The sequence below is a fragment of the Buteo buteo genome, chromosome 5, assembly GCF_964188355.1.
Source record: "Buteo buteo chromosome 5, bButBut1.hap1.1, whole genome shotgun sequence".
In the NCBI taxonomy this organism is placed as follows: Eukaryota; Metazoa; Chordata; class Aves; order Accipitriformes; family Accipitridae; genus Buteo; species Buteo buteo.
In genome coordinates this window covers 3,312,095-3,332,797 of record NC_134175.1, presented here as the reverse complement: position 1 = coordinate 3,332,797, position 20,703 = coordinate 3,312,095, and the positions used below count along the sequence as shown (strand labels likewise).

The window sequence follows — 20,703 nt, the reverse complement described above, 5'->3', positions numbered from 1 at the left end:
ACAAAAAAACCTCACGCATCTTGTTTCCCCCAGAACGGACAGAGGAAGTTTAACCAGCAGGCAGTGGTTTTAAGTAAGATCTACTCACAGAGCTTGAAAGGCTCAAATAGTAGCACCTTATTTCATGGACTACACCAGTCTACTCTACCAGGATGGGCCCAGCATGACGTCTGCTATACCTATATTCAGGGTGTAACAACTTAGGCTAGTCTTAAACCTACTGCAATTTGATGATCTCTTCATTCAGCACCAGATTTCTTTCCTTATGAGTAGGCACAGTGGTATAGCTCATAAGAAACTACTATCAAGTAAATTTAATAGAAAATCAAATACTTTAATGAAATTAGGGAGCATGAGAGTAACAGCTCAGATATACCACTAGAACTGATACTACTGGGCTGTGGGGTTTTTGCCTTTTTTTTTTTTTTTTTTTTTAATGCTCTGTTCTTCAACAAGCATGCAGATTGACAAACTACTAATTCTTCAGAGTGTCAAAGATCCTGAGTAAAGAATTTCAAACCACTTAAAATGTATATATAGGAAATGTCTTACGAGCTGGTGGCCTGCACACAGCATTGCACAGATAAAAATATACTACTCTCAATACACAGAGCTAAATACTTTCACATTTATCAGAATTTTCTACACAAGTCTTTTGATAGAATTCAAGTTTTGAATTTTCTGTATGTATCTTCCACCTGTATTAAACAAATGCTTATTTACATTGTGGATAAAGTGTAAAGGCTAGTAAGGCCATATTCCCATACTGTACTGTAACACTGCAAAATATATATACACATATATAACCTAATATAGGCAACAGTTCTAAAAAAAAGTCACCTTACATTTGTACAACATAATTGAGTCAGTATGAAAAGACAGCTTTGTTAGCACCAAGCCACTCCAATGGTTTTTATGAACTGTCTTGAGCCTTCTAGTTCCACAGGGAAGGACTGTTCAGCACAGTATTCCAATTACTGAGCAACGGAGGTCCTGCTTGCAGAACTGGAAGTCCCAAATACCACTCCACTGCACTACGCTATGCAAATTACTAAAGAGCAGGCATAGGAGCATCCAGAGACAAGTTCTGCAGTGTTATTAGGTGACACACCAGCAGAACAGTCACCAAGACATTTATCAGAATAAGTTTTTCACACCATCCTGTCATGTTAGTATCTTTCCTTTGGATTCATGATAGTAAGTACAGAATTGCCAGCAGAATGGACATTACTCAAGCTAGGTGGTTTACAAGCCAAGTTAACCCTATACTGCAAAGACCAAATGGGGAAGAGCTCCACTGCTTAAATTCCAAAGGAAAGAACTTTTTTTGCTTTATTCATCGCCTATGCCTACTGTGGCCAGGATGGTCTCGGTCATAGCGATGACTTGCTCGCTCGTAGGAGCGCGAACGCTCATGCCTGTGATTTCTGTAGTAGTGACTCTTCTTCTTGTACTTCCCCGAATGGTCAGAGCGCTCCCGGGATCGGCTCCTGGAACGCGACGAACTCCTGCTGCGTGACTTCCGTGGTTTGTGTGTTGAGTATTTGTAGTCTTTTGATTTCTTGTAACTTCTCACCTTGGAACCTTTGTAGCTAGAACTGTGGTTGAACTGTCTTGGAGGAGAGTCACTGCGGCTCCTAGAACGGCTGTGAGACTTGGAACCGCTTGATGTGGAGTAACTTTCACTTTTCCTATGGAAAAAGAACAGGAGAGAAAACACATGATTTTCTTAACATTAAACAGAGTTACTCCACGTTACTATTAGCACCTAAATGCAGTCACAATACACACATACACACTTTAAGTACCGTATAGACAAATGCTTCTCACTTATAGAGCCAAGGTGTGCAAGCATAGTTTGAGACCAGGCACCTGATTCTGTATTCTGTTGTTCAGTACCCCATGAAAACTAATCTTGTGTCCTAGACTTGATCACATCTGGTTATTGCAGAGATACTGATTTTTAGAAACTCGTATCTGTTTGGAGTATAGTAGTCATGTCTCAGTTTTAGATTTTTTTCCTTCACTACTTAGAAAACATGCATGAATAGCTCAGAGTAACTGCCAGATTCAAAGTGCTGCCAACAATAAGACAAACGGTACAACTGCTTCTCCCATTTCAGTTATAGTCATACTGTCACCAAAACACTCAAGTTTGCAGTTAACGTTCCTTTCTGTCTCCAATTTCCCCTCTATGGGTATCATGGTTATATGCTGAACTTCAAAGTGACAGGCAGTACAGAAAGCAGATTTTAAAGATGTTCCATGAAATTCAGATAATTACAAAAATGCAATTTTGAATTCAACACTGAAGAATTTTAATTAGCAGACCTTAGCTCTGGTCTTTTCCACATACACATTAATAGAAGGCCATGCTTTTATCAGTATGCACCCAAACCCAATGGGATACAGACTGTTCAATAAGAAATCAAACTCGCACTGACTGAGGGGCATGAACCTCTACTGTTCTCAACTAGATAGAAAACAGCATCATTTTATATTTCATAAATGAAGGTTTTGCAGGAGCAACTGCCAATGAGACTACGGCTGGAGTTAAGAGTTCATCTACTGCAGAAAACGGTTTAACTGCTCCAGTACAGTTCAGTAAAAGTGTAATTCATTAAAGGTTGTAGCCACAGGCACCCAACTCTAAACATAAAAAGCCCAAACCAACCCTGCTGCTTGGTGGGCTATATGTCACAATGAACAGGCTGACATTCAGAAATGTCCCAATATGCTCACACTCTCCTTTCAGTTTATTTGGCACAGATATAACAAGGTCAGACACCACAACTCCCTTGACCTGTGAGCCAAGAGAGTACAACTCTTAGCCATAACATTTCTGGAGGTTTAACCAGTAGCACATACTGCTATGTTATTTCACAGCCTCTCTTGCTGAGAAACTACCAAAGCTCGCTCTGTGAAATTTTGGTCTGGGAGCTTCTCACAGCAAACCCTTCTTTTATAATAGTACATACCTGTGCTTCGGGGATGCAGATCTGGATGGTGATCTTGAATAACTTTGATCTCGACTTCCACTTCGACTTCTGCTTTCTCTTCCTTTCTGAATGCTGCAAGGGACAATAAACAGTAAGTTACTTTGCTTGAAGTAGTCACAGGAAAAAATAAGCTTCCTCATTATGAAAGCCTTACCCGTTTACTGGGCTATTTGAACTCATTCTTTTTGCTCCCTCTGTTTTCCTTTTAGCATTCTTCATTGCCTGAACAGGTAGCGGTGAAGGCTTATTTCCTTTAACCTCTTTTGGAGACTCTAGAAAAACAAGCCTTTATTACCTCATTTTCAAAGTCTGTGTAGTGACTGAAAGAAGGGCCAGAGCCTCCCCTCACCCCATTTCAACATCTTTGTAATAATCAGTACTGTATACACGTAGCTTGCATATATGTGCACACGTGCACGCACAACCACCCACAAGAAGTAGATCTGAAGAAGTTCACAGAAGGCAGAAGTTAATCTGAAACACTTCTGCCAAAATACTGAAGTAACAACAGGGCGTTAAGCAATATTACTATTGCAGTTTCAAAGCCACTTCAAGAAGGCAGAACAATAACTTCCTTTTCTTGCCAATTATTCCGTATCTTTTTAAGGGTAAACTGAGGGGGAAGATGATAAATGTTATCTTCTAGGCAATACATGCACCAGACTGAAAACTTTCAGCCAAGTAAGCGGGAAAATATTCCCTACCCATTACCCAAAAATACTACTCCTGCCAGAGCTCCTAATCATACCTATGCTTTAATATTGCTTTAGCATAACATGCCAATTGCACGTATTTGTTTGAGTTTATTGCCAAAACCACATAAAAGCAAGTCCCTGTACTATACAAGTTGAAACTAGCTTTAATTTTAGACTAATTCGATTTCAGCCTTTATCTGTTTCAAGAAATTACAAAGTTACAATGCTATTCAAACTGCCACATAAATAGTTGCTAGAAGCCAGTTAAAAAAAAAACCAAACCAACAATCCCCTCCCCCCCAAACCACACTGTATATGCATCCCAAAAGGGTAAATATACATTTAAGATGAGAAAGAGTTACTGAAAACAAGTTATCTACTACTTGCCATTTTTTGGGATAGGGGAAAATCCTGATGTGTTATCCAAACTTGGGGCTCCCTCAGGTACTAGACCTTTAGCTTGTGCTTTTGCCTCTTCGATAGCTAATTTCTTCTTTTCTACTTTACTTTCCAGATCAGATAAATCAACCTGTGAACACAGGAGCACCGCTTATGACAAAACTTAATAAACTAGACCTTCTGCTTACTCACTTACAGGGGGCGGGGGGGGCAGGATCTAAAGAGACCCAGACACTGTAACTACTATCCTGTTCCACTTAATGTACCACTAGCTTGCAGCTAGTTTCAAATTGGATAAGGTTTTCCAACTCATGTTCTAAGCTGCAGCTCACAATAATGATGGTTCACAATATGAAAAAGCAGCAAACCTTTTTCCGAGTATAGAGTTGCAAAATTTTTAAGCAGATTTCTTGAATCTCTTCCTCCGTTGCTCCAAAGAGTAAAAACCAGTGTGGACGATTAGGAAGTGGAATCTGAAAGGGAGGGGACGACACGCTCAGTTTTCTGCTCCTATTAAAAGGCCTAAGAAACTTGAAATTAATGGAACCGTACGCTCACCTCCAGCGTCCTAGCTGCAAGGTAAATACAGGCACAGGCAATGCTTTCTGGCTGGAATCTTACAAAGACATCTGTTCTCAGGCTATCATTCATGTAATTCCTGAAAGACAGGATATCAGCAAAGTTGCATGGCACTACGAAGTTGTTGGGCAGTTTTTGGGTTTTTGTTTTGTTTTTACTTCTACAAGGACTATTTCTTTCTGTATTCAGTTACTAGACTTCAACATTATGCTCCTGTAAATCTAAAGAAAAGTTGAATGATTTTACTAAAAAAAAGTTAAAAGAAAAGAAAAAAAAAAAGAAAAAATCCCTCAAGGGGAGGGATGTGTGTCAGAAATTAAGTTTGATTGACTGACTGGCTGGCTGCTGAAAATTCAGTTGTGAAAAGAGAACCAATTTTAACTTCACTTTTCCTTCTGGATCTCTACTGGCCTGCTCTCATGCAATAGACAAGTTATTTTCATCAAGACAACATACAATATAATCTGAAGTACTCAGTTATAGACTTTTAGGTTCACATGTTTCTCTGCAATAGGGCTGAACCGAGATGGTTTGCTGAAAGCTGCAGCTCCTGTAGTTCTCCCATGAAAATGCAGTCCACTTCAGCACACGTCAGCTTCCACTGAAGACTTAAGGGGTCCCTTTTTCCTTCAGAAGCATTATTTTCCATCCAGAACAGAATTCTTTTTGATGCAAAAAGCAGCCACAGAAGAAATCAGGGTGTTTGGGAACATCAATTCAGGTGAATACTCAGTATTCAGGCAGATCTCCTCTTTGGCACATGAAATACGGTTTCCAAATTGTCCCATTTCAGTAAGGTTGCTTAAAATGAATATTCACAGAATGAGAAAACTGTAAAATATTGCATATATTCCAGTCAGTACACTTAAGCATTATTCTTCTAAATCTTAAATACACAAAGTAACTTCCTCTGAATCTGTCAGCTGATGTGCTTAAAAAGATCTAGATTTTTGAGCACATATATGTCAAGCAAAGTATCAGATGGGGAAAAGCTAAAACCAGACACAAGAGAAAGTCCTCAAAGTAATATGCTTTCCGAAAGTAGTAATTAACCATGTGGGTACCCAGTATACAAGGATTCACTAACCCCCAAGCCATCCAAACCAGAGACCACAGTCCAGACACTTGTAACCAGTTTACATAGGACAGACAAAAGGAACTTGAATCCCAAGAGTATCATAGTCCCACCTGCCCCAGTTGTCTTACATTCTTGTTTATACAAAGAGCAACCCCTACCCCAGAGAAGCAATGCTAGACATCAGCTCATCTTTCTGGGAGAAAGGAACTTCAAAACCTACTTTTCTTGACCCACTACAAAGAGAGCACAAACCTTTTGGCAAAAGAAGCGATAAAGAAAAGTGGTACTTCAAACATCTGGAAGTCATACAGCCTTTTTCTAATTTGCCAAATTGAAAAACATGTCTGCTTCCAAGTTTGGCCTCTGCATATTTTCCCTGTGGGCTCAGAATCAGACACATGAGGAAATGAATCCTTGTCACAATATTTTAAGAAAAAGGTAGTGTTGTAAAAACGCACATTTCAAAAAACAATTATACTGGATATCCACCAGTTTTCAGGTACTGGAAGCAACAAGCATCAGCACACAAATACATTATTTTAATATCTGAACCATTTCTCAATTGGGGTAACTTCCTCCCTCCTCCTCACCTGCCCCTCCTTTCATAGCAAGTAGAAAACCGGTAATGAGCAGTCCGTAACTCACATTTGAGTACTTCATGCAATGGTACTGGGAAATCTGGTAGTGGGAAGGTTCTTTAAGTATTACATTTGACTCCAAGCTTCACACATGTACTCAAATGTTTCCTAGCTAGTTTACAAATGGAAACTAGATTTCAGTTTTTGTTAATTCATCCCTTTAAGGCTTAGATCCCACCTTAATTTGCTTTATCATTTAAGAATACATCATTTTAACAGTTATAGAAATAGAACATTAAAAATCTTTCAGAACTTCAACAATCAGGTTATAAAATATACAATAGTCAAAATGCACAATAAAAATAAAAGTCAAAAAGTATAAGCACAAGAAGCAGTTGGCCAGTTACTATACTATCATGTATATACCACCTGTCTAGAGTCAGCCTTCTCTTTGTAGAGCCTGCTTTGGTTTGACTGAAGACGGCAGCTATCCCTGCACCATAGCGCTTGGGCAGCAGAGGAGAAGTCTTAGTCACTTACCCTCAGAGGCTACCCTTTGATTAAAAGAGTACAGAAAAGAAAAGTCAAAACTGGTTCTCTACACACAGGTCACAGTACCAGACAGTTCAGTCAGCAGAAATATGAGCTTTGGATTCACTAAAGGTTTTTAAACCACAATATTGTTAAAAAGCATTATTGTTTAAAAGCATTATCTATTTGTTCAGTTTAAGACCTGGAATTTTACATAAGCTTCCCACCCCCAAGCAAATCTTTACTGTAATGAGAGCGACAAGGGAGAGGACATTTCTTGGCAAACATGAAAACATTGAGTTTATCCAGTCTTAGAAGCTGACATCTTGCATTATCCATATAGATAAAAGAAATTTATCTGTGCTGAGTTTTTGATACACCTGTAATCAAGCTCAAGCCCTGGGAAAAGCCATTTCCCAGCACTGGTAACAGACTTGTAACTACACATAGTTTTCTCTGAAGAACAAAAAAACAAGGAAGCACTATAACCCACTCAACGTTTTCCCTTCAGCTGAAAAGTGAAAGCAGAGAGGAGGGAAGCGAGAAGTCAGGGTGGAAAGCTACCTTACCATTAAAACAGTGCCTCTAACTTAAGAGGCCGATCAACATTTGGGTAGCAGTTTGGGGCATGCCAAGAAACACTGGAACTGTCTGGCATGGCCCACAATCATTTCTGAGCAATGTTGCCCAGAGTGCCTCAAGTGACATATTTCTGCTACTGCCCCTGCTGGTCTCTTATAACAAAGAAAATCAACTTACCATGAAGTCTGGACCAGGTGTTGGTTACGTTCACATTCTAATACCTGAAGGTACATAACGATTATCTGGAAGATATGGGTTATTGAGTTATTAACAAGAATCTTGAGAGCCACCTATTTATTTCAGAGGGACATCCATGAGGCATCTGTTATTCTCTTTCAAGTTCTAAAACACTCCACATGAGAGAGTGTTTGCAACATCCTCAGTGTTTATCCACACAGCTTCTGCTCTCCAGTGCAAAAGTTGGACACTCAACCAGATCTGACCTTCCTAGCTCTCCGTCTTCTGAGCTCAGGCATCATGCCACTCATCTAGATGTCTTGTCTTCCACTGTTTTCAAGCTAGGTATGTTCTCCTATATAACTCATAATTCCTTTTAGCTGTAACTTGGGAGAAAATATTGCTAGCTGCAATAAGCAGTAACAGAAGTATAACAGTATTTGTCAAGAACAGATCTAACTTGTTGCATGTCAGTAGTTTATTCAGTTCTAGTCTTCTCAGGTTTGAAAGAAAAAACAAGAATGCAGATAAAAAAGCTACTCTAATAGCAAAAATTCATTCCAATTAACGGACAAGTATAATTGTCCTCTGGGGTACTGATAACATGAGCGAATTCTGAAAGTCAAGCAGGCTTCTAAGGAAGACTTTGAGACAGCAGTAGTTTTTAGAGGAAGAAAGAGCAAGACCCCCAAGTTCTGCTGGCACAGAAGTAGGAGGTTCTTTTACCACACTTAGCTACTTCAGACATAATCCTAATGGTACTAAAGCACCAACTTAAACATTTGCATCTTTCAAGTATCATCCTAGCCTTGACACATGATACTTAAATATTGAGAACTGTCTCATTTCTAGTGAAGCCCCTCACACCTGAGTGTACTTTTTAGAACATAAGAAACTGCTAACTAGCTCATACAGGTTTAATAACCTCAGCATGTTTCCACAAGGAGTGATCATGACACACCGTGTTTCTGATAATAGGCTATCACAATCCTAGTTCTCCAAATTCCTTTCTGCTTAAGAATCTATGTTTAGTTGACATTTTCTAACACCAAAGCTACCTACTTCTATAATTTGACTTCAAGGAATACTTAGCATCTGCATCCACCTCCAGTCGTCATTCAGCAGTGATACAAGACCAACTAGTAAGAATCTCTTAAATGAGAAAGAAGACATTGGGATCATAAGAAGCTAGCTTTACCAAATTAACTAGCGTTATCACATACAAACCATACAGCTTCCATGCAGTTAGGCAGTCTACTCCAAGCATTTATAGCATGTGCAATACCCAATTATAAAAGTTAACTTATACAGTACAAACCTTATGAGGGTGCTTTACATGAACACAAAATCCCAACTCCTTTAACACTCTTCTTTCTGCCTTAATAATTTGATTCTTCAAGTTCACATATTCCTGATCCAGTATTAGAGGCACAGGTTTTCTGCAAGACAATTTCAAATTCTGAAGAAGATAATCATAACTTCAAAGAGTACTCATATGCAGGTAAAGTTGTATTCGTGTAAAAACAACAGACATCACTATTTATACCACCAAAAATGTTTACTTAGTAAAATGGGTCAACTCACTTCTCCCCTTCATAAGATCTCTTCAAGATGCGCCCTGATTTATGAAACAGGGAATGACACTATCATTGGCCCACGAAGTTTAATAATTAAAACCCAACATAAATACTTCAAAGTCTAAGCTTACTTTTTTTCCCGTAGATGTCTAAGGCGATGGAATACATTAATTACATCCCTTATGCGTCTTGGTGCTTCTTCAATTTTGGATGCCAGATGAACACAGGCCATTGACACATGCTGAAATATAAGTATTGCAAGATACTGATGTTTTGCTCAAATCAGGAACTGATCTCCTCCAACAGCTTAAGGAGGGATAACAAGAGAAAATGATGGTAAAGCAAGGAAACGCTAGAAATTTGACAAAATCAGTACTACGTAGCTTTGTAAAATCATGTTGATCGGTAAGTAAAATCTACAGGCTAGGTACTAACACTCTGATCACATCTAAGATGACAACTTGCTAAAACAGATCAAAGATTAAATAACATTTGTAGCCGCATATATCTTTTAATATTTTCTTACCTCCATGGAATGCTTCACGAAAGACTTTGTATAAAAAAAGCGTTGAAATAGCACCTGTCCTGTAGCCATAGCCACCTAAAAAGGAAGTAACCACAACAGGTATTAACAAAACAACTACCAGTTCCAAACAGAAATTACCTAGAACAATTTCAACAGATTTAAGACTCAGAAAACTAGCCAAGCTATGGTGAAGCATGGGAGTAAGTTCAGTGGTAGCTGAAGAAAACCAGCACCCCGACCTCAGTAACAAATTAAGTTGCCCAAAATATTATTGACACCACACTGTCTGCAAGTCAAATACATACATTAAAATGCAAAATTATTTTATGAAGTATGAAAACATGCTCCAAAATAAATTAAAAAAAAAAATACAAACCAAACCAACCTAAACAATAGAACCCAATAAAACTGGAAGTTATGAGAGTATGCCAGAAAAACTTTTACTTTTTCGGTGTGGAAGGTGGGGGGGGGAATCTAACCGTATTACGATTTGCATACACTCATAACACAATTTGAGCAGCTGAGATTCCGTAGCTAGAAGGTGCCTGGGAAGTTTTATACTCGGGAGAGCAACGAGGCTGTTCGCGATTGGAGATCGCCAAGAAACAAAACCTTCCCGAGCTCGCTGCAATTCGCAAGAGTCCCAAGAAGTCTTTCTTTCCGCAAACCCCAATCTTTAAAAAAAAAAAAAAAAAAAAAAAAAAAAAGAAAAAAAAGAAAGAAAAAGCACTGCGGAGCCCCCGCCCGGCCCGGGGAGGCAGCGGGGGCGGAAGGCGGTTACATCACCCGCTTCCTGCCCCCGGCCGGGCGGGGAAGGCCGCAAGCCCCGCGGCTTTCGCGTCCCGAAGCCCGGCCAAAAGGGGCAACCTCCCCGGCCTTCCCCACACCCGTGACCGAGGATGGCGGCCTAGCGATCGAGCGTCGGCTCCGCCCGAACAAACAGAGGCCCGAGCCCGCAGCCGCCCCGCCCCGCCGCGGCCTTCTTCCCCGGTCGCCGGCGAGAGGCCTTTCCCCCCCCGTCCCCAGGCCCGACCGGCTAGGCCGCGGCCCAGCCCCACCTGCGGGAGACGAAGCAGGATGCCGGCCGCCTGGATGAGCTCGCAGCCGGTGACGCGCAGCTCGGTCTCGGTATCGGGGTCGAGGCCGCTGCTCATGGACGGGGTGAAGCGCAGCGTGTGCTCGGGCAGCAGGCAGTTCTCCAGCGTGATCAGTACCCCCGAGTACAGGCGGTCGCCGATCAGCACAGCCCCAGGACCCGGCACCGGCGCACCGCTCCCCGCCGGACCGGGTCCCGCCGCCGTAGCGCCGGCAGCCTGAGGCCCCGCCGGGCCGCTGCCTCCCACCGCTACCACAGCCGCCGCGCTGCCCGACCCGGCCGCCATTTTGTGGTGGTGGTGCCGCCGCCGCCTCGCCTGGCTCAGCTCTCCTTCCCCACCGGGCGGCGCCTCTGCCCACCTCCGGTCATCGCCTATTGGTTGGACGCGGCGAAGCGGCGCTCGCCGATTGGCCCGACCGTCGCGACGCCTGACGTTAGCCCCGGGGCTGAACGGAACGGCGTGACGCACCGCTTCGGAATTTGAAAAGGGCGAGGGGGGGGCGGGACTTCCGCCACCCGCCACCGCCCTCCAGGCCCATGGCGGGCGGGCGGCCGCGGCTCCCCGCCGCTCCGAGCTCGGCCCGGGCCCGGCCCGGCCCGTTCCCGAAGCCGGGCTGCTGCTGGGCTCCGTGCCCTGCCTGCCGAGATTACCCCCCCGCCCCCGCCACGGCAGGCTGTTTTTGCCCATGCAACACCAGAAGTGACCACTCAAAATTGTTGTTTTTTTTTTCCCAGCAGCCATTACCAAAACCAAAAAAAAAATTAATCTTTATTAGAACAGAAAGCGTGTGCCCGCTACGTACGTCGTTAACGCTGGAAATTCTACAGGTCTGACTTGCCGCTGCCAGCGTCAAACCGCGGTTTACAACGCAACGCCAGGGAAAAAGTCACGGAGGCGCGAGCTTCGCGTCCGGACCCACCCCGTCCTTCTGGAACCATCCTTAGAGGATTTTGTTCCACAGCTACAAACTTAGCAGCAGTCGGCGAACGAGTTGACTTTGCAACACAAGTTCCTCTTCATAACGCGTAGCTGCAGACTGTTTTAATATCAATAGTGGTGTACAATACGTGAAAATATCCCCTCTGGTTCTTTTCCGTCTCCCAGGGCGGCGAGGAAGCCTTCTTGTCTCCTCCTCTGGGCTAAGGCAGCTAGGGATTTGAATGTCTTTGGCTCATAAATAGCCAAATCGGCAATCATTTTCCTGTTCAGCTCCACCTGGGACTAAATGCAAGAAAATTTGTGGGTTAAGTACTGTAATTTTTAGGAACAACACTGCAATGCTTAACGATTACCTGAGGTCTTAAGGCAAATTACCTTTATTCTACACTGTACAATTTTGGAACTATTGGAGAGCTGTCAGACATGACTACTTGGACATGGATCTCTCATTAAGCTGCTGTGTAAGATTTGTTTACTGACTTTGAGAAAGTCTTTCTGGCAGAAATCAAGAACTGAAGAAGAATCTCTTATTTCACAGAAGGCCATGTGTTACAGGTTAATCCACGGCATTTTTTTCAGTTCTTAAGAGACATATACAAGTTTACTTTTTGTGCTAGAAAGCTGCTAGCTCGGCAGTGCCTGGTATCTTAAAATGTTTGCTGGAGTAGAGAAAGAAAGACTGCAGGATCAAATACTCTTAACAACGCTAGATATTGCACAGTTAACTGCATATTCTAAGAGGGAGTTATTATATAAAACAGTATGCTTCTTTTGGATCTAACAGAGAACCTTACAAAAATATACCGCTCTGAGACAAGAATCAAAGGACAGGCATCTTGAGGAGAAAAAAAAAAAAGGAAAAAAGAAAAATGAGTTAGCTTTTAGGCTGTGCTTGATTCTTTTGGTTACAGTATGACAACAGTAACCAGGAGAACGAGTGTACAAATTTCAGAAACTGTATTATTTTACAGGAAACACATCAGAAAACCTAGAAAGTTATCTAAGCATGTCAGAAAATCTATAAAGTTATCTATTTATTTGAAACACAGATAAAATGTTTTGAAATATGCTATAAATGTGTATGTAATTCCACCTCAAGAAGCAGAAACACTACCTTTTTATTATGATCACAGCCAAGGGAAACAAGTCTTCATTTTACAGTTCCAGCATCAACAAATTAAAACCAATTCCCCAGCATGTTTAAGAACAAAAGACAATGGCACGAACTCTGCATTGTCCATGCTCACCAAAACACAAAGCTATTAGTGAAAAGAGTAGAGATATCTTAGGGTTGTTTTTGCTAATCCAAGCTTTGTATTTTTAAATTTCTTGAAGTAAAAGGAAAGGCAGCTGTCACTTAATGCCCACAGTAGCAACATGTGAAAAAGCATTTTACAAGTCTCGTTCTTAAGATGCGCAGTAAAAGTTTTGGGGACAGAACAAGATGTAGAGCAACAATGTTCACCAGGATAAAAGGGGATTATGCATATAAAGAAGAGAAACAGCTTTAGGGCAGAACTTAGTTCCCGAAGTGAAAGAAACCCCTTTCATAAGCAGAAGGCCTTTCGTAACTAGAACTAGGAAGCAGGACAGCGTTGGCAGAAGTTCAATCTGACAGAAGGAGCTTTTCAGTCCCACCACCATGCCCTACGCCTCTATTGCATGCTCAGGCTCCAATTTGCAAGTCCCCACTGTTATTCTTCAAGGATTGGCAAGTGAAGGCTGCAGCTTCAATTCTTTGCAGTTGCATTCTTAGACAGTAACCAGCAACCCTTTGATATGTTTTGTCAGACTACATCTACTTGAAAGATTTCAGAATTTTAAGAAATTAATTTGCCTGGCACTTTAGAAGACCTCTATGAGACATCTTCTCCAATTTTTTGTTTCAAAACAATTATTCTTCAAGCACCATCCTTACCTTAAGCAGATTGCTTATGAAAGCTGGGTATTTCAAACCATGTTCAAGAGAAGCTGCTTCAATCCTAGTGATCCAGAGCTAAAAGTGAAAAATTAACATGTTGGATGATAAGATACTTTAAGAGTAAACCTTTTGTCATGCTGATCTGCTCACACTTAGTAAATAAAACACTTTCAGACCTACAGTCTTCTCAGTGCAACATATACATGTATGAACTTCAGAATGTTTCAGACCACATAGGGACTATACTTACTTTAACCTCATATTTTTTCACCCACCAATAAAACATTTTGAAAGAGCCCCCCAGTAAGGAAAATGGCTATTTCAGTGTTTACATCTAACATTTTGCTCTTTACCGCTCTTAAGAATCTCTTCTTCTCTCTTCTGGCCTTTGTAGACCTCACGAAAGCTCTCTGAACACTTCTTACAGCCAGCTTATAGCAGCGGTTCTTCCTTCCACGAAAATGCTGCAACAGAAACAAGATGTTCTTGTTCAGTTAACTTTAAGGCTGTTAAACCCTTCAGTAATAGTAATATATGCTTATTTGCATTTCACAACTCTGCATAAGGATCACAAAATACTTTACAAACATCAGCTAAGCCTTCAGTTGGCATATAATGAAAATAATTCTTTCTTTGTTTTGTAGCATGGGAAACCCGAAGCTGAAAAGTTGGAGCAGGCCGAAAAATTTCAGTCCAGCAGGAGGGAGCCAAAACCAGACCTCATGTTAGGCTGTGGTTCCAGGGGGAAGGCAATCACAAAGTCATCTTCAGTGCTTTCAGCCAACCCCTAAACTCACACATTTATTCTCATTCCTGAGCTGCCCTCTCAGTTTTGTCAGTATGAATACAGGGATGGGACAGGAGCCTCTGATATGTCAAAAACATTGCAGTTGCCCAAACAGAAGGCATAATGAAAGAAGGTTACTGAAGCTACCAGTGACATCCATCTAACCTGAAGTAGGAAGAAGCAGCCAGTGCTGCATCGTCAGAGAAATAAATAACTACTACTGGTACTGTGGGCAGCTTGGGCACCACAAGACCAAGACACTGTCACTTAGTTCAACATTTTCCATCTCAATACTACATCAAGATGTACTACCTCCCAGGATGCTAACAGTCTGCCCTTGAAAAAGGTTCTTCCTGAGCCTAGGTACAATAGCTTGAACTTCAGTGGAAATCATGTTGCAAAGCAGTCTCTTTCACCTTTTAAAATGCACGTGAAGAGCAAAGTTAAAAATCTTTTTTTCCTGCTCCTTTGCCCAGTTTAAAAAAAAACCACAACAAAACCCCCACAACCAACACCGGTCCACAGCGTGCTGTATTTACAGACTGCCCTCCCCGTAGCGCTGGTATTCCTTCGGCCACAGGGTTCTTTCTCACTTTTATTCATGCCCATCCACATGCACACAGGTGCTGTGTTACGGTGCAGATACCAGGCGCGTTCGTGGCCTCCACCTTTAATCAAATACAGACAAATTTCCTCGCTGCCTGACCCCCTCTTTTGCTGGGGAAGGAGGTTTCGCACACCCCAACGAGACGACAGGCCGCTCGCTCCTCAGACCCGGGGAGGCCGGGACATTCCCCCCCTCACACCCGTGAGGAGGCCGAGGGGCTCCGGGGACGGCGGGGAGGAACCCGAACGGGGAGACAGACCCGTTCTCACCCTCACCCCTTCTCACACTCACCCTCGCATGCTTCAGCACCTCCTGTACCCTCCAGAAGCGGTCGGTGAGGCGGCTGCGGAGCCACAGCGAAGGGCTCAGCACCACCATCTCGGCCGCCGGTTTGGCGGCAGCCCGGCACCCTCCGCCTTCCGGGGCGGGAACAAAATGGAGGCCGGGGAGGGGGGTCGGTCCTCGGTCCCGGCCCCTTCCGCAGGGACGGGGAACCGGGGGGAGAACGGGACACGGAGGGGAGAGCACACAGCGCCAGGCCGCCTCGTTTTGGGTGCTTTCTGTGGTATTTCTGCCCAAATCCGGCGAAAACTCTGTCAAATAATGACTGTGAATGTCATCATCTAACGGGCCGGCGCAGGGCTGGTGCGGCTACGCAACGAAGCGGCTGGTTGCTGCACAGTGTGGTTTCGAAGAATCGAAATAGCTCGATTAACTATTAAGTTGATATTCTTTATGGGCAGCGTGGGTGCGCGGGGGATCACTCCACCTATGGTGCACGCCGTTGGGCCTCATTGTGCAGGTTAACTACGTGTTCTACATACGTACTCACCAGATTTCCGAGAAATGCTGTACATGTTCATTAGTTTTCCACGAAGCTACTAGCATATGCGAATGTCCTTTATGCAGGCATGTTGAAGGTCTCTGGTGGTCTTCAGGAGTCTTCTGGTGGTCTTCCATAGTCTTCCTCACTTGTCTGCTACTTGACCCTCCTCAGGTGATTCTGCACAGTATGGTCCTTTACACGTTTGATACGTCTTATCCTAAAGAATGCACCTTAGTCCCTAAAAAAAAATGCTTGTTAGTGCTCTTATTATCTAAGTTTTCATTAGTGATGTAAAACCATATGGCTAGTTTAAGCTAAATTATCTACAAGGACGAGAACAAAGGCAGGAGTTCTTATCTTTTCCGGCCCTATCTATTCAAGCAAGGCCTCTGCTTGTGCCTTCTCAACAAGATTGTAAATTCATCAAACGTTTAATTAAGTTTTGCCATTGCTCAGGGCTCCCTCTTGCTCATCCCTCCCAAGTACCAGTCTGACAGGCTTAATCCTTGACAAACGCCAATGTGAGAGACTAAAAGAGTTAATGTCTCACACATTGTGGTGAGGTAAGTTCTGCTTAAACACAAACCCTGCACAGCAAGGAACCAAGGTGAAAAGCCCATCAGCTCAGACATCAGCAACAGGAGAGGGAGGGCATGCTGGAGGGTGCCCAGCTCCCTGTTCTGATAAGCTGTTCTGATACAAAGATCAAACAATGGCCGTGTCTGCAGGGAAGGAGAAGTTACTCCACAAACGGACCCCAAGCCCAAAGGCTCACAAACTGCTCATTAAACTGACGAGTTCGGGTGCCTGCCCGAAGGAGGGGCAAGGATGATAAAAGGACAGAAACTGGAGCCTGTCTGAGAGGACACATGGAAATGGGTTGCGGTGGGAATTGCTGATGGGAGACAGGGAAAGAAAATTATGGAAAGCGCTGAGAAATGATGTAAAGATAAGAGTGTCTGAGAAAACACTAAGAGAAGAAATGATGTAAAGACTATGTGAACAACAGTGGGAAAGAGGGATCGGCTGCTAGAATTGAGCAGACAAATATGTTCTCTAAAGGAATTACAGAGCGGAGACACGGGAATTTGTTATGAACGGTATTGCTGACAGTTGTGTAAACAGTGCAACAGGATTAGATGGCAGTCTTGAAAGTATTGTAATTCCATCAAATATCTATTATTATTTATAAAACAGATATTGAAAATTGTAGAAAAATATTTTGCCTAATAGCTGACCATAATGCTATCCCTATTTCCAGAAGACAAGAAGAACAAAAGACAACAAAAGGCAGAGATAGCAAGTTCTGAGGCCGAAGATGCAAGTCTGAGAAGATGTTGGAGAAGGAAAGGGACCCTTGACACTGGCATCTCTGTGTAGGCAGGGCTCAGGATGCAGATTGGCCTTCCCTGGTGTTGCTGAACCCTGTTGTTACCCGGAGCAGCGAGGCCTTTCTCTAAGGAGGGCTATGGTCTCTGCTCGGTTGGTCTGTGGCCAAGCTACCCCTTTTGCCCGCCGCTGGCTGTGACTGCCCTGTAAGGAGGGTTGAAGTCACCAGGGTGTCCATTTCTGGGGGAGAGGGAGCTCCTGAGAGGCCTGAGCCATGGGATTGCCCAGTAAATGGGGTCCCAGTCTCCGCACTGGTGGCACTATGCCACGCAATGCCAGCCTGAGTAGCATGGCTCCCCTCTCACCAGGGTGGAACCCATGAGCTACCTATTTGTAGGCCCTCGGTACCCTGAAGGCAAGAGCCTGCTCTGTAATTGGGGTCGAGGCATCTGCCTGCGGGACTTCAGGCCCTCGTGGCAGTTAAATTTCAGCGGGGCTCGCCTGTAAGTCAGGTGCGTGGACCGTGGCTTTGCAGCCTCGATGCATGCAGTGCGCTGCACCTGGAGAGCAGCTGTGAAGCCCTGTAGTAGCTAAGTATCGGCCACCTCACGGTAGGCTGGATGTAGTTTTGTACCTGCCTCCACCTGGGAGAGGAGGAGGCTGGAGGTGGTGCCGCAACGTGCTCTCGTTTTCTCTTCTGGGAAAAGTAACCTGGGGTATGCGCGTGTGTGCACGCGTGTGTGTGCGTGCAGGTGGAGGAGCGTGGCTGTTGCAGAAGGCGTTGGTTTGGACGTTTAGGTCCTGACATACTGCAGTGTGCTTTCCTTGCTCTTCCCAGGAGCAGAAAGCAAGGAGCATCGCGTGCACTACCCAAGGGATTCTCCTGCCTTCCCCCGGGTGGAATTTGGGTGGGTACAGCCTTTGAGTCGAGCTGCTGATTGACACCACTTTTAGCGTGATAGCCCTCCGTGGAGATCCCGTCCCACTCTTAGCGTGACAGCCCTCCGTGGAGATCCCGTCCCACCAGCCTGCCCTGCGAGGGAGGTGCTGGCTGTGTGTCTCTCGCTTTACGCCAAACTCATTTGGACTGTCCGCTCCCTAAATGGGGAGGAGGTCTCTGCAGCTGGGCTTCACGCCCATGCGTGCGGCAGCCTGTTGTGCGCTGCGAATAGCCCGTAATTAAGAGGCCAGAGGGCAAGACCTCTCCGTGCTCCCCGTAGCCGGGGTGTGGGTCTGTGCAGACTCTTGGCTGACGGTGCTTTTGTCAGGCGGCCGGGGCGAGCCCCTCGTAAGCTGAGGATGGCGGTTGCGGTTGCATTCTCGCCGTTCGTGGGGGACGCTGAGCTCCCTCGAACCCTGGCATCCCGGCGACGTGGGCCGCGGTCCATGCCCTTACGGCGCTGCGTCCTGTCAACAGCCTCTTTCCTTTGGCCCCTTGGGAAGAGGCAGCTTTTTTAAGGTGGCAGCGGAACGAGTCCCCCCATCTAAGTGTGGGGTGAAGGCTTTTCTGCGTCCGTAGCCCGTGGCCCCTTCCATGACCCTGTATGTCCAGAGCCCTGGCCCTTCCTCCATGGCCTGCAACCCTCTTGGACATCTGCAGCAAAGCCTCAAGCCTTCTGTGTAGTCATTCTTTTCATGGAAGAATCCCAAATTTGAAACTAAGAACTCATATAAATGAGTTATTTTAAGGCATTTGTTGAATATTGAGGAATGTTTTGGAGAGTACACATATGTAATGCATTATCTGTTTGGTTTATTAATAAAGAATGCCTCTACAACTTGTCTGGAGATCATTGCCTGTTCATTATTCTTCATAGTTTCTATTAAAATCAGTACATTTTTATATGGTTTAATTTCTCAGACTTAGCCTTTAAGATTTGTTTATAATAGTTCAGTTTTATGTTCTGAAGTTTGGAATTTTATATTTTCAAAGACTTCTACTTTTGTTTACCATTCCTCCACTCCACTAACGTTTCAAGCATTTTTCTGGGTCGAGATATTTTTTAACACATAAAGTAAGCTTTGAAATCTCTCAATTATGCATTTGTAGAAAGCAGGTGTGGAAATGACCATGTAAGCTACCCTTTACTCCTTTCAACCCTCATCTTTAACTCTCATGCCCATACCACTGAAATTTCTCAGCCAGGAAATTTTTCTGGTCTAAGCTGCGCCTGTATTTTTTGGTTGATATTCACCTCAGCAGTTGTATAGGACTGTGGATCTGGAGGATTCAGTGGATGCTTGGGGATAAGGTGCAATAGTGTTTCTTTAGTAGTGCTTGATTACTGCTGGTAATGACCAGAGACTTCAGAACTGAGGTATACAGGCTCTGAAAACATTGTCTTTGTTTTCTGTCTGTAGCATGATGCCAAATGCTTTTAACGAAGAGACTGAAGGCATTATGGTCGCTGGTAATATTATCTTGTGGTTAACAGAATAATGCCTTTTCTTCTAGTCATCAAACTCCTTTCAGAAATGCTGTCAGCATTCCATTCTACAGGAAGAATCTTCAGGTCTGTTGCTTTCAGGTTTTTTTTTACTTTTTGTTGCTGTTGGCTAAGCTCTTCACCAGTCAAAGATAATGATAGATTCAGACCATCACTGAGTTTGGTGTAAGCTGCTGAGAGCTTCCGAAGGTAAATGCAACTGCAACAGACCAAATGATACTACACAAGAACTGTAGTCATAGAAAGGTTATTGTGATATCCCTGTTAAACTGCAGACATATTGATAAACAGTGACCTGTCTCTGCAGTCTAAGACACTGTTACATGATAACCTCCTATTAGTATGCAAAGGCTCAACCTTTAACTCTTTAGACATGGCAGGTAATCACATTTGCTCAATAAAGTGCTTTCAGTGAGCTAGTAATCCATGTGTCCATAGAGGCATGAGGAGGGAGCAGTTTTGCCATTTTGCTCTGTCGTTTGTCCTGTGAGGTACTGGAGCTGTTTAATGAAGCTATGTGAACCCTGAGCCCCATTTGCAGTCACTGTTCAGCACCCATCTCTGCACTACTGGGCTATATTGCTAGCAGCGCTCAAACTGGCAATGCTAAAGCAGTGTGAAAAGTTTTTGGGTTGTTTTCAGTGATTGGAAGAATTCCATACTGGGTAGCTTGTCTTACAGTATCCTTCTGTGTGTAAGAAATTGAGAGATGTAAACTGAAAATTTCTGAACTGTAACAAACCACAAGATGGTGCTGTCATTATAGTAAGACAAAAAAAATTATTTCTTAGCAGCAGAGGTCTCTGCTGTCAGAGAAGAGGAATAATGAATTTGTCTGATCATCTTCAATCATTACCAGTTTCAGCATCTCGAAGCAATGATGCTCCTGTTAGATATTGCTCCAGCTAGTCATTATTATTTTCTGCCCAATTCATACCCTGAGTATAATCCAGGCTCAGGCTGCCACTGGCTGCCAGCTGGGCTTTTGGGGTTTTCCATTAGGAAGCTGTGGTAAAAGAATGTATCCAA

At 43.6% G+C, this 20,703-nt stretch overlaps 2 protein-coding genes across 6 annotated transcripts; both read right to left on the bottom strand.

The window, feature by feature from the left end:
• Positions 1–313: 313 nt before the first annotated feature.
• On the bottom strand, positions 314–11,149 carry CCNL2 (cyclin L2). 5 transcript variants are annotated; one of them, XM_075027224.1, is made up of 11 exons: positions 10,780–11,149; positions 9,722–9,796; positions 9,327–9,436; positions 8,937–9,057; positions 7,619–7,683; positions 4,652–4,751; positions 4,462–4,566; positions 4,082–4,223; positions 3,154–3,271; positions 2,979–3,071; positions 314–1,691 (listed from the first exon to the last, which is right to left on the bottom strand). In XM_075027224.1, exons 1-11 carry the CDS (start codon positions 11,101–11,103, stop codon positions 1,337–1,339), a joined length of 1,608 nt encoding a protein of 535 aa, XP_074883325.1. In that variant the 5' UTR covers positions 11,104–11,149; the 3' UTR covers positions 314–1,336. The 5 variants fall into 5 exon arrangements, with proteins under 5 accessions (XP_074883325.1, XP_074883327.1, XP_074883330.1 ...); XM_075027226.1 differs by lacking the exon at positions 10,780–11,149 and adding an exon at positions 10,220–10,505; XM_075027229.1 differs by lacking the exons at positions 7,619–7,683; positions 8,937–9,057; positions 9,327–9,436; positions 9,722–9,796; positions 10,780–11,149 and adding an exon at positions 5,129–6,859.
• Positions 11,150–11,531: 382 nt separating this feature from the next.
• On the bottom strand, positions 11,532–15,535 carry MRPL20 (mitochondrial ribosomal protein L20). Its single transcript, XM_075027223.1, has 4 exons — positions 15,364–15,535; positions 14,032–14,142; positions 13,676–13,753; positions 11,532–12,039 (listed from the first exon to the last, which is right to left on the bottom strand). Exons 1-4 carry the CDS (start codon positions 15,448–15,450, stop codon positions 11,866–11,868), a joined length of 450 nt encoding a protein of 149 aa, XP_074883324.1. The 5' UTR covers positions 15,451–15,535; the 3' UTR covers positions 11,532–11,865.
• Between the last annotated feature and the right edge of the window lie 5,168 nt (positions 15,536–20,703).